Source organism: Manacus candei, unplaced genomic scaffold, assembly GCF_025592945.1.
Source record: "Manacus candei isolate 608988 ecotype Guabito, Panama unplaced genomic scaffold, ASM2559294v1 h1tg000023l, whole genome shotgun sequence".
Taxonomy (NCBI): domain Eukaryota; kingdom Metazoa; phylum Chordata; class Aves; order Passeriformes; family Pipridae; genus Manacus; species Manacus candei.
In genome coordinates, this window is record NW_026138071.1 from 12,305,389 (window position 1) to 12,318,040 (window position 12,652).

General features: G+C 37.3%; 2 protein-coding genes across 11 annotated transcripts in view; one reads left to right on the plus strand and one right to left on the minus strand.

The window, feature by feature from the left end:
* Positions 1-9,153, plus strand: part of DYNC1I2 (dynein cytoplasmic 1 intermediate chain 2) — a 28,126-nt gene extending 18,973 nt beyond the window's left edge. For all 8 annotated transcript variants that reach the window (XM_051787413.1, XM_051787414.1, XM_051787416.1 and 5 more), the window contains 11 exons: positions 1,239-1,328; positions 1,554-1,716; positions 1,809-1,908; positions 2,404-2,529; positions 3,461-3,607; positions 3,911-4,024; positions 4,370-4,503; positions 5,492-5,636; positions 6,446-6,586; positions 7,565-7,690; positions 8,370-9,153. In XM_051787413.1, coding sequence (XP_051643373.1) covers positions 1,239-1,328; positions 1,554-1,716; positions 1,809-1,908; positions 2,404-2,529; positions 3,461-3,607; positions 3,911-4,024; positions 4,370-4,503; positions 5,492-5,636; positions 6,446-6,586; positions 7,565-7,690; positions 8,370-8,483 — 1,400 coding nt within the window. In that variant the 3' untranslated portion in view covers positions 8,484-9,153. The remainder of the gene's footprint in view (positions 1-1,238; positions 1,329-1,553; positions 1,717-1,808; positions 1,909-2,403; positions 2,530-3,460; positions 3,608-3,910; positions 4,025-4,369; positions 4,504-5,491; positions 5,637-6,445; positions 6,587-7,564; positions 7,691-8,369) is intronic.
* A 2,680-nt stretch (positions 9,154-11,833) lies between these two features.
* Positions 11,834-12,652, minus strand: part of SLC25A12 (solute carrier family 25 member 12) — a 45,297-nt gene continuing 44,478 nt past the window's right edge. For all 3 annotated transcript variants that reach the window (XM_051787408.1, XM_051787409.1, XM_051787410.1), the window contains one exon: positions 11,834-12,439. In XM_051787408.1, coding sequence (XP_051643368.1) covers positions 12,250-12,439 — 190 coding nt within the window. In that variant the 3' untranslated portion in view covers positions 11,834-12,249. The remainder of the gene's footprint in view (positions 12,440-12,652) is intronic.

Genomic DNA, 12,652 nt, shown 5'->3' on the forward strand with positions numbered 1-12,652 from the left:
TTTGCAGGGTAAAGGCTTGTCTGTAGACCTCCTGGAGTGCTGGTAATTGCACAGGCTTGCCATTGGGGAAAGACATGATTGGAAGCAGTCAGGCAGAAAAATGTTGTGCCATCCCATTGCCACCTCACAGTAGAGAGACAATCCTAGCAGTACCATCTGGTTGTTGCTATCTAGTCAGCTGGCCTGGCTGCTGGGACCATGGCTTAGCAGCTGGTTCCCATCCCTTAACCACCCCCTTTTTTTTTTAACCCTTTTTGTGTGCACGCATGTGGATTTTTTTTTTCCTTTAGTTTTTGTGTTAGATAACTTTGAAGATGGGTCAGGGAGAGGCTGCAACAAACAAGCCTAGTCCCTGTTGAATACTGTCTCATTACTTGTGATGAGGCATGCAGCAGTCTCCTGCTGCCATTCCCTTATAAGCAGATGACATAGCTGTTTAACCAATAAAAAGAATCTTTTCAGAAGCTTATTCTAGAAAGTGGATGAAGAAAAGCCAGGAAATACATATTCCACAACACTAAGTAATTTAAAGGTATTTTCTGGTTTACAGTATTCGAAGAATAAAATGTAGAAATGCAGAAAGTGCTGTAAGCCTTGTCAGTATTCCCGAACATTAACATTTTGTTATTCATTGCAATTAGGGAAAACACATTTTCCTGTAAAGTTCTCATTGCCAAACATGATACAGATAATGAGACTTGCATCTAGAATGACAGAAAAAATGTAATCTCTCTGCTATTATCCTTAGCAAAATTTGCCTCTCGGAATAGCAACCTGAAAGCTAATGTAAGCCATCTTCATGCCATGTGCAGACCCATTAGACTCTGATGGTTTCAGATCACAGATAAGCAGCTGCTCTGTAGACTTAGACACTTGATTTTTCTTTATTCTGCAGCATTAATGTGTCAATATGTTACACAGAACATGCATCCACCACATGGTTTTGTGTGGAATCGTGAATGCCTGTAAGAGATTTCTGCTTTGGATTCTTTACAATTTCTTATGTGTCTTAGTTCAGTTTATGCAACTACATAATTTAGTGCAACTAAAACCCAGGTGTAGACAGTATTCCAATGATATTTTGGTTGTGATAATGTTATCCTGGGGATTGCATTTTACAAATACAACCATTTTAAGCTACATGATACCGTTTTACCTCAGCTTATTTGAGATTCATATGGAATGTTACTGTTACTCTTTAGAAACGCTGACAGTCTCACCATAATGTTTCTCCTTAGATGAAGAAGAGGAAGATGATGTCGTTGCACCAAAACCATTAGTCGAACCTGAGGAAGAAAAAACATTAAAAAAAGAGGAGGAGGAAGAAGGTACAGTTTACCTCAAGACATTCTCAGTGTGCTGTAAAGAAAGGCATCAATACATTTTTAACTTTTTGTTCCATTAATTTAAAATTAATTTGTTAAATATCAATCAACCAGCCAAATATAAAATGTAAAAATTATTTTAAATCATGATAAATACTCGTTTTTCTTTCTTGAAAAGAATTGGTGAAAGCATGCAGTTCAGAAAACGTATGTATAAATTTTTTTCAGCTGCCCCTCATGAACTTACAGAAGAGGAAAAACAACAAATTTTGCATTCTGAAGAATTTTTAAGTTTCTTTGATCACTCCACAAGGATTGTTGAAAGAGCCCTTTCTGAGCAAATCAACATTTTCTTTGACTACAGTGGAAGAGACTTAGAGGACAAAGAAGGGTAATGTGAATGTTGAATACTTCCCTGTGAATGTCCAATACTTTTAATTAAAAAAGTGATCTAAGATTTATATCTCCTAATTCTCTTTATAGAGAGATTCAAGCAGGAGCAAAACTGTCATTAAACAGGCAGTTTTTTGATGAACGTTGGTCAAAGCATCGTGTTGTCAGTTGTTTGGACTGGTCATCTCAGGTAAGAAATAATGCTTAGATTAAACAGTTACCTTTGTAAGTTGTTCTGTGTATTTGACTCAAATAAGAAGTACAGTTGATACAGGCTGCATTTCTAAATATGTTCTTGCCACGATTTGCAAAAAGTAGACAGAGCTGTTAAACTTTTGTGAAAAGTAGCAAAAGGTTTGTATTATGAAAAAAGTCTTTGGCATATTTGCTTTTGGTTTATGGACTACTTAAAGGTAACTCCGAGCTTCCCTGAAAAGAAAGCTCGCTCAAAAGTACTGGGTTTTACAGTTAAAAGCAAGTTATGATGAAAGAACTGATGTGTACATTAATGCTGTTTTATGAACTAAATTAGTAACAGTTTTAACTGACAATTTTTCATTCATTTGTAATGTAAGGTGATTTTTTTAACCCTATTTTGGTGAAAGAAAGCAAAGATTCTAGATTATCTGAACCATTAGCTAGTCATCTTCCTTACTTTGAGGTTTTTTTTCCACTTACTGTGCAGTACCCAGAATTACTTGTAGCCTCTTACAACAACAATGAGGATGCACCTCACGAGCCTGATGGGGTCGCCCTTGTATGGAATATGAAGTACAAGAAAACTACCCCAGAGTATGTCTTTCACTGCCAGGTATGATTCTGTCTTGAAAGGCTCGAGATTTTATCATGATGAATTTGGACAATACCTTCCTGATGTTTGTCAATATAATAATTTCATTGGGCTGGCATTCACTTTAACCACATTTATTTGCCAACAGATGTTGATAGCTAGAGACTGTGGCTGAGAAACATTATCCTGTTTCAGAATTTCTGACATCGTTCAGAGTTCAGTCGTGTTTGAGAACTGATTTTCTTACTTTATTTAAAAAATAAAAAAGTCTTCTTGTGTAATGGTTGAACCACAAAGGTTTGTATGTAAGGGGATTGAGTGGGATTGCATATACTACTACAGCTATTTTACTGAATAAAATGAAGATAGCCTGAGGAGATGGAGCAAGGATGAAAACTAGAAATATGCATCAAGAAAAAGGCAGATGAAAGTTTTCTAGTAGTTTTCTGAAAGATAAAAACATGCAAATCTCTTCCATTATGCCAAGCCCGAGATAGCCACTTTTTTTCTGTTGTTTTGAAAAATTACATAGTTGAATTGAAATTTAACCTCAAGTTGTCACGTTACTGTCAAAGCCCAGATTGCAGAAGTAACTTTGTTGTATCAAAATGTATTTCTACATTCTCTAAGAAAATAAGCACAGAATTTGGCAAAACATTATCAAAATTTTGTGGGTTATTGGGCCTTCCTTTGCTAACAAACTGTGCTCAGAGGAATACAGATGTATGCATGTGAAAGAAAAGACAAGGAAAACTTCATTTTATAATGATAAAAAGACTGTTGAGGGGTCAGAAAGGGTATGTGAATCCTTAAGTTCATTGGACACTGAAACAGTGCATTGAATAAATCTAGGCAAAGAACTTGTTCTGATATTTGTCCTCATTTTCTTTAGACATAGTGTCATTGAATGATAGTTTATGTATATTTTGTTGTTTGTTTTTCTTCCTGTCAGTCAGCAGTGATGTCAGCTACATTTGCAAAATTCCATCCCAATCTGGTGGTTGGTGGCACATACTCAGGCCAGATAGTGCTGTGGGATAATCGCAGCAATAAGAGAACCCCAGTGCAGAGAACTCCACTGTCAGCTGCTGCTCACACGGTAGGAGGTGAAATATCTTTAAGGACTGTGCCATGTTGAGATGTGTTTAATGTCTAGGAAACTGTCCAGTGCACTTGATTGATTTTTCTGAATGTCCAAAATATGGACATGAACATTTAAGCATTATCAAAGTGTCAGAAAAATAAGTATCAGTTTTATAGGGGAGTATTTGTACTTTTGACAATCTGTTCAATCTTTTATGCTTTGTTAAAAGGTGAAGTTGTATATTTTACTGTATGTTAATTATATCAGAACCAGTTATTACCTGTAAATTCCTTTCTGATAGTATTTTACATTTCTTAGCACCCAGTGTACTGTGTGAATGTTGTTGGGACCCAGAATGCTCACAATTTGATTAGTATCTCAACTGATGGGAAAATATGCTCTTGGAGTCTGGACATGCTTTCCCAACCACAGGTAAGATAACTTTGGATATATACAGTATTCCAGGTTAATATTTTGTAAAAAAAATTAACTAACTTTAGAAAGAGTAATCAAGTTTCCCAACACCCAGAATTAAAATAGCTTGATATTTGATAAAATATTTGCCCACTTGTGGAATCAAATATTTTCTGTTGATCCTTTTGTATATTTTTGTTGCACTTTTATTAGTGGTGGAAACAATTTTAATAAGAAAACTTCCTTATTCCTGCCCAATCTATACAAGTGAAATAAAAACCCCTTCCTATTGCAAAATCTAAATGATTTTGTAGGTGTTGATATTTCTTTTCATAAATTAAGTTGCTGATATTTTCACTACAGGATAGCATGGAGCTGGTTCACAAGCAGTCCAAGGCTGTGGCTGTTACCTGCATGTCTTTCCCTATTGGAGATGTCAACAACTTTGTTGTTGGCAGTGAAGAAGGCTCAGTGTACACTGCATGCCGTCATGGCAGGTGAATACAAACTTTAATTATTCAAAGGAAATAAAAACAGTGAAAAGATGAGTCCCTGCATGCTTTACACTCCTAAAATTATTTAAAGTGCATATTTCCTCCTTTGTGTTGAAGGAGTTCAAAGTAGCTGTTTGTGAATTGCAGTGCACACTTTTTCCTGAGTAAGAGCTTCCTTAAAAACAGGAGAAGTTGGAATACTGAATTGGTATTATGAGTTGTGTTGATGAGGACAGCATAGGTTACTGTGGTTTTATTCATTTGAATTGTAGCAGAACATTCCAAACTTCGTATCAGTTTTGTAGATAATTGTACAGTAACATCACGCACAAATCTTAAATTGGCTAGCTGTTCTCCTGCTGTTCAATCTATTTTGAAATTGTCTTGACTGTATCTTATCAATTGCTTTCTTAAATACAATTGAGTGTCCAGGTTTCATCTCAAATACATATCACCCTCGCTGCACAGCTTTTTGGTTCCAAAATACCCAAAATTGTATCACTTTTGTGTAACATCTTTCCCATCTGTTCCCCCCCTTCTTTTTCATTGCTCCTGATAGGAGGCTATTAGGGATATATTGTTACTGGTTTATGTCTGACCCCCGTGTCCATAAACTTCCCTTAAATCAGTGGGAGTTTTACGCTCATTCCCGAAGACTGGATTTTGTTCCTTGTGTGAATGGAAGTTTTAGCTATTGCTTGGAGGACAATGTAGTTAAATGTGTGGACTGGTACCTGCTGAATGAGTCTCTTCTCCCTGGGATATATTCTGGCACTGAGGGTTAGTAGAAAATAGATGTTGAACTTAAGGTCTGTTTTCAAGCCTGGTCTTCTGCGATCCTGCTGTGGTGAAGCCTTTTGCAGTGAGGTAACATCCATATAAAGCAACAAAATCTTCCTGTGGCTATGTTTAAATTGCATTTCAGTGCTATCTCTGTCTGCAGATGTACAGTTTCCAAATAAATTAACCTTGGTTGTATATTCTGAAACAGCAAAGCTGGAATCAGTGAGATGTTTGAAGGACACCAGGGACCAATCACAGGTATCAACTGCCATGCAGCAGTTGGACCTGTAGACTTCTCACATCTTTTTGTCACCTCTTCTTTTGACTGGACAGTAAAGCTTTGGACAACTAAGGTAACTTAGATAGTTCAGTGGTTTTCTTCGTAGCCCTTGACACAAGGTGGTGCTATAATGTAAGCTACTTAAGGCAGTTCACTAACCTGAAGTCAAATCCCTGAGGTTCTTAGCTGCAGTCCTGCAAAGAGGAGGCAGCTGATGAGCAAAACTACAGTTAACAACATAAAGCTTTGCTTTCAGCTTGTGCATCATTTGTATACTTCTGATCCATTCTTTTCACCCTTCTGCCCTTTGTTATCAACAATGATTACAATGTAATCAAATGTAAATCATGTTGTAAAGTCAGTTGCTTCATATATTCATAAGGCAAATGTTTTGCTACAATTTTTGTGGAGGACTAAGGGACAGCATTAAAACTGATGTCAGTTAAACTTCATGAGGCTCACAATTGAAATATGTCATTCCCATTGCCAGAATTACTTCTTTGTCAGTTTGATGCCCTGAAGAATGCAAAGCAGAGGAAGCAGAGTTAGAATCTGCCAGTAATAGTCTGAAGTGCTGTCAGTGAATTATCATTGGCTTGATTTACAAGATTCTTAATGTGTTAAATTTACAGTCTTTTAAAATGTTGTCTTGCTATTGTTTTACAGTAGCAGCCAGCAAAAGGGCTGCATGCTTTGGAAAGCATACCTTTAATAATAGCATTAATTTTGGGCTGGTTTCTGCAGAGGCATTTTTTTAAAGCAAGTCAAAATGTGAATTACTTTTTAGTTATGTTGAAGTTCTCTATTTTGGTTTGCCCTTTAGCTTTATAATGTTGAATTGCAGGGTTTGGGTATTGCAATTTCATCTTTGCTTTTTTTCAGAATAACAAACCTCTCTACTCCTTTGAAGACAACTCAGATTATGTTTATGATGTGATGTGGTCTCCAACTCACCCTGCCTTGTTTGCCTGTGTGGATGGGATGGGCAGACTTGACCTGTGGAATCTCAACAATGATACTGAGGTGAGGAAGTCAGGTTAACAGTCAAATGTAGCTGGAAAACTGTTTGTACACTTAAAAAAAAGTCAAGAGTTTACCATAGTGTTTTGGTTTGGTTTTTTGTTGTTCTTAGATATTCTGTAGTTCAAGTAGCTTCTGTGTAATAGACTGCATTCTTTGATTAAAGGGTTGCAACTTAGATGACTCCTTACAATGAATAACAGCAATAATTGTTTTACCTGTGACAAGAGTGCAAAACGTCTACTGGTGTAACACTGATCCATTTTGTGAAAGTGATTATAGATCTCCCACTCTGTGACCTTGTCAGCCTATAGCTTAACAGTGTGAACGAACCTGTTACCACACCCCACTGTTGTTCCTATTGCCATGGTAATACTGCAGGGAAGGTGTCATTTGTTTCTCAACTTAGAGAACTGAATGTTTGGTTTTCCAGCATGAGTTATGAACTTCATTATAGTATAAGTCTTTTCCAAGACTTGTTGGAGGTAGGTCAGAGGAAAAACCTGACAGATACTTAGTACTTAAATTTCACCTTCTTAAAACTACATATAGAAGAAAGTTGTAGACCATATGCCAGCCCCTGGCTTCAAATTGGAATTACCTGGTTCTAGCCTTTTGGACAGGACTTGACATGCTAAAACCTGATTTCATCCCTGCCCTCTGTCATAATCCTTCTTGAGATCCCAAGGCTCCTTGTTGTTGACTTCGATGCATGTCTGTGCCTCCTGTCTCGCAGGAAGAGTGCAGATGTGCTTTTTGATAGAGAACATTTGAACTTTGGCCAAGAGACAGAAACTGTGTTGTTTTAGTCATGTCACTGAGAGTCTTTATATGGTGTGCAGTCTCTGATCTGCCTACTGCGCATCAGTTGAAGTGCTGGGAACTTCTTTTGATACAACACGGAGGGAGTAGGTGTGTTCTGTAATCTACAGCTTATGGAAACCTGATGCATTTTTAGCAATGTGTTTCAAATCCACATAGGTACCAACTGCAAGCATCACTGTGGAGGGCAATCCTGCTCTGAACCGTGTGAGATGGACACATTCTGGGAGAGAGATTGCTGTAGGTGATTCAGAGGGACAAATAGTTATTTATGATGTGGGAGAGGTATGTATACCATGTATTGTGCAAAGTATATTGAGTTTCTTTGCCCTTTACTTAGCAACTTGGTTTTCACTTTTTTTCTCCTGTCATTACAGGAATCACTTTTAGGTTTAATTTTTATTTTCAAATTAAAGATTCCTTTTAGGGTTTTATTTAGGGTGTTCTAGCATAACTTTTTAGTGTGCTGTCACTCTGTTAAAAAGGAAAAACATTACTGTAAGGCTGGCAAAATAAGATGAAAGAACCAATGGTTTTGTTTGTAGAGACTTTGCCTTCTTTGTAACTGTGGCACATGTGAATTGTGACTGCAGTGGAGCAGTGTTGATTTTGTTCCTACAGGGAAGCTGTTGCTATTGCAAGTATGTGTACTGCAGTAGTACAAAACTGATTGATGGGCTGAGGATATAGCATTAGCATGCAGTTTTGGAGGCAGTCTCTCAGATGGAGGTGTATAGCCCAAGTTTGTAATGATATCATTATATACTTAAATGTAGGATTCTCAAATTCTGCTGGTTTTATTAGTTAGAGCTATTGATGGTCAGACTGTTTTAAAAAGTGACACTAAATAAAGGTAAGCTTTTCTATGAGAACCTCTTCTGAATATTACTTAAGTGCTCTGCTGTTCCAAGTGAGCTCAGATTTATTTATCATTAGGTCTAAATAACACTCTCTTTGCCCACAGCAAATTGCTGTTCCTCGTGGGGATGAGTGGACTCGCTTTGGTCGGACGCTGGCAGAAATAAACGCCAACAGAGCTGACGCAGAAGAGGAAGCTGCGACCCGAATCCCGGCCTAGAGCTGGAAAATAGGCAGCACTGGTAGATTTGTGAATGATTTGATGCAAATCCTAAAAGTGCAAGCATGTGTCGGTTCAAATCATAGCTTAAGGGAGGAATGTATGGATTCAACTATGGACTTTGAAAACATATTAAGATCACTGAAAATCAGATCTTGCATTGTCACTTTTTATATATAAATTACAAGCACATTCTTGGATTTGTGTAACTTTTAATACAGTTAACTTTGACTTTGCAAGGAACTTACTTTGCTGAAACACTAACCTGGTATAAATTTGCTACTTGGCTTCTGAAAATTCCAGTCTGAAACAGTATCTTTCTGAAAAGTAGAAGTTCTGTTCCTAAAACTTTCTGTATTACACAGACTAACCTTCATTAGGTAGTAAATGTCTGAAGCATTCTTTAATGAACTCCTCAAATTACCCATGGATATGCATGCATATGTTCCAAGTAAATGTCATTGTTCATATATAGATAAGCCTCAGACTCTGGTAGTGGGTAATATATGTGAATAAAACTTGTCTGTAGTTACAAACTTACTTGATAATCCACCCTGAATTAATGAAATACATATTTAATACCAAGTTCTTTTTGTCTGAATTGGTGCATTAAAAGGTGAGATTGATTCATAAATAAATACGAGAACTTGTCAGCTGCCCTGACCTCTAATCTGTGTCCCTGCAGTAGTTTAAAGTTTCTGGGAGCTGCTCCTTTTGTTTTACTATACACATCACAGAATTCTTTTCTACCTTCAACCTCCACTTCTTACCAAAGCCAATAGGAAAAAGGCTATTGTCAAATTTTTCTTTTCCAAAGGATAAGGAACTAGATTTTTACTTAATTTCTATGGCATGATGATTTGCACAGGCTTGCTACTAATTTTCTGTATTAAGTTAAAGGAAGATTTTTTTCATTGATTTTTAACATTTTTGTTGAAAACAAACTTTGTAATGGCTTCAAACAGAATAGTTGCAGTTTCTGTTAAAGGTTAATTTTTTTCTTTCTTAGCACATTATAAAGTTTAAAGGGGTGGGGGCCTACAGTTTGCTTTTGGGTTGGTTTTGGGGTTTTTAATGAATATTCTGAGTTGTAATAATTAGATTCTAAACCAGTATTGATGCCTTTAACTTAGGATTCTACATTTGTTTCTTCTGTTCTTAAATCTGCTACAAGTTTATTGTTTTCTCAGAAGAGCTGGTTTTATATGCTTGAAAATAGGAAATAGGCTTATATTTATTGATCAGCTTTATGTCCAGAAGTATTCTCCTTGTTTCTTCATTGTTTGTATTTTAACTTTTCTGTTTTGTTTGGATTTTTTTCTGTTTCTCCTCCTCTCAGTTCTGTTATGAGTAGTTTATAGAGACATAGGCAGCAGGAACAGCAGTTCTGTCTTCAGGAGGGGTTTTTTTTTTTCAGTGGGTCTGAAAGTGAAATGTGTTCAGGCTTCCATTGGTGTCGGTGTGTTAAAAATGTCTGTGTCCCCCCCCCGCTTTCCCATGCAGTCAGGCTGCTTGGTTTGCAGATATTTACCCTGCATGTTTTCCTCAACCTTACAACAGCAGCTCTGTTCAGTTGAGAAGCGTGTGAACTACATAAAGCACAGGCACATCATGCGATGGTTTGTACCCTTTGGGCACAAGAATTCTTAGTGAGCTGAGTGTCTGTTTTCATGATGCTTTGGGGGGGAGGGGATGCTTGGGATTTTGGTTGGTTGTTCTTGTGGGTTTTTGTCCTGAGAATACATTTCTGTCAGACTTTTTCTTTTCAGAAATCCAGTAGATGAGACTTTCTTCCAGTGACTGTTGCACACATGCAGGTCATATGGCGCTAGTTTTGTGTAGTTTCAACCTTTTAGTAATTTTCATTTATTAAATTTAGTACTACTCTATATTCCTTCCTGCTTGTTTTCCTCCCTCCCAGAATAGCTGAGTCCAGATTAAAAATGTTGTCAAACCCATACCTGCAACATGGAGACCAACAGTGATGGTAGGTACTGTAAATGACCATTCTTGGAGCCAAACTGTCCAGTTTTAGAGCTGTAAGAAATACAAATGTTGTTGTGCATTGTAAAGTCTCCTAAGGCCTTGATCAAGTCAGTCAACAAGCTGTGACTAAGATTAAATGCCAGTGGGTACCCACCACTTTTGTATCTGTTTAGAAAAGCACAGGACAAAATATACAGATACAAGAGAGGGTTCCTGGGAAGCCTGTCTCTGTCCAGAGAACTGTACAGAACAAGAAATTCCTTAAACAGAATAATAAAGACAGGAAGCCTTCTCATTGGGTTATATATATGCATGTTGCAGAATAGTGATCAAACTCCCAAGGTCTATTGTAACCTCTGGCTCACTTAATATTATTAGGCACCAGAATATTTTGTATCTTACTTGGAGGCTAGAGCTGAAGGAGGGCTTGTCTGTGTAGTGTTCAGTTTCTAAGAAGCCATTTCTTCATAAACGGACTAAATCTCTGATTGGTCTGCTATCACCTGAATAAGTAAATAACAGAACCTTGAATCAGTTCATACCACTGGGATACGCTGCACTCTGGGGTGCTAAACCCGAGAAGAAACACGTAAACCTCAGGATAGGAGGCTGCTGTGCTTCAGTGAGCAAGGCTGGAAACCCACCCATCTCTTCTCTGGCTGCAAGGGCAGTATAACTACTTTTCCTCTAGGACTGTGGGAATCTAGACTCCCCTATTTCCTCTGACATTTTTGCATTTAAATATTATACCAGGGAAACTTTCAGCAGACACTAAGCCAGAAACAGTTCAAGCTTTTGCTTTTTCCTCCCCTTTCACTTCCACTCAGCTTCCACTCCAATCAGTTTTGCATATAAAAATAATACATTAAGTAACTTTTTTTTTTTTACCCCCACAGAATAACGTAATCTTTCAATGGTACAACAATCTAAAATAAAGAGAATGCCTTCAATTTTTTTATAACAAGGTTTCTATTCTGGAAAAACAGCACTCTGAGTAATAAGCCCTGTAAGAATTCTTGAGTCTGCCAATAACTGGCAAATCTCTCATTTTGTTTTAAATGTGCTACCATAGAGGTAAGATCTATTACACATTTACTATGACCATGTATTTCCAGATAATTCCTTGTCACAAAGTAGTGCTGCAAAATAAAATATTGCCTGTGCTCATCTAGTTACTGTATCCTCTTACACTTACAATCCAGCACATGGCATTTTAATTCCTTTGCTGTAACTAGCACTGAAGTGCATTCCTGCAAAGGCTGTGTCCTGTCCTGTCCATTCAGTAAGTGGGTGCATCTGATCTTTAATCTGTGGAAGCTGTCCTACTGGACAACTTTCTCTAAACTCAAAGAAGTGAACTGATGTGTTTTTAAACATTTTATTGTCACGATTGTTAACAAAACGCCTTCAAAACATCTGTACATTTCAAACTATTTTGAACTGCAATACCCATTATATAAATGTACGTGTATAGATGCCCTGATGTCTCTGTACAAAGATGTACAATATGTACAGTAACATTAAATGCAAGCTGTGCAAGGCAAAGTCTAGGCTACAGCTTCATGCCACCAGTTAAAACAAGGCATAGAACCACAGCTTCAATCAGTTCCTTGTGTGTAAATAAATAAATGCAGGTATGTATGAATATTAGAAAGGAGCAATTAGATTTGCAAGCTCAGTTCAGCTAGAACACATGCAGCTGACTGGGAAAAATACAGTAGTACTCTTGTGAACTCTTTCCACCGCATCACTTCGTTAGGTTGAAACATCTTTTCAGGATTCAGCTGCTACTTTTTGCTTGAACTGAGGTGATGCCAGGAGCTCGAAACTTTGGAAGATATAAACCAAATTTATTTTCTATACCAGCAAATGTAGCTGTAGCAAGTCTATATCCGCCTATATGTGCAGGGTTTACAGGAGGAAGATCTGAAATTCGAGTTTTTGGGGCAGCTTCTGATCCAGCAGGTTTGCTGTTTGAACAAAGAAAAAGAAAAAAAGCCTTTCTGTTATGAAATCTAGACTAAGAAATAACTGTAAATAAAGTTACTCAGGCTTAAATACCTCAGTCTTTTGTCTGAGTATGGAAGACTGTTAAAGCTGACCTTAATTAACTCTGATGGTGAAGTGGAAGTCAGACCACTACTTAATTTTAAATCAACCCCAAAACTGAAGTTACAGTTTTA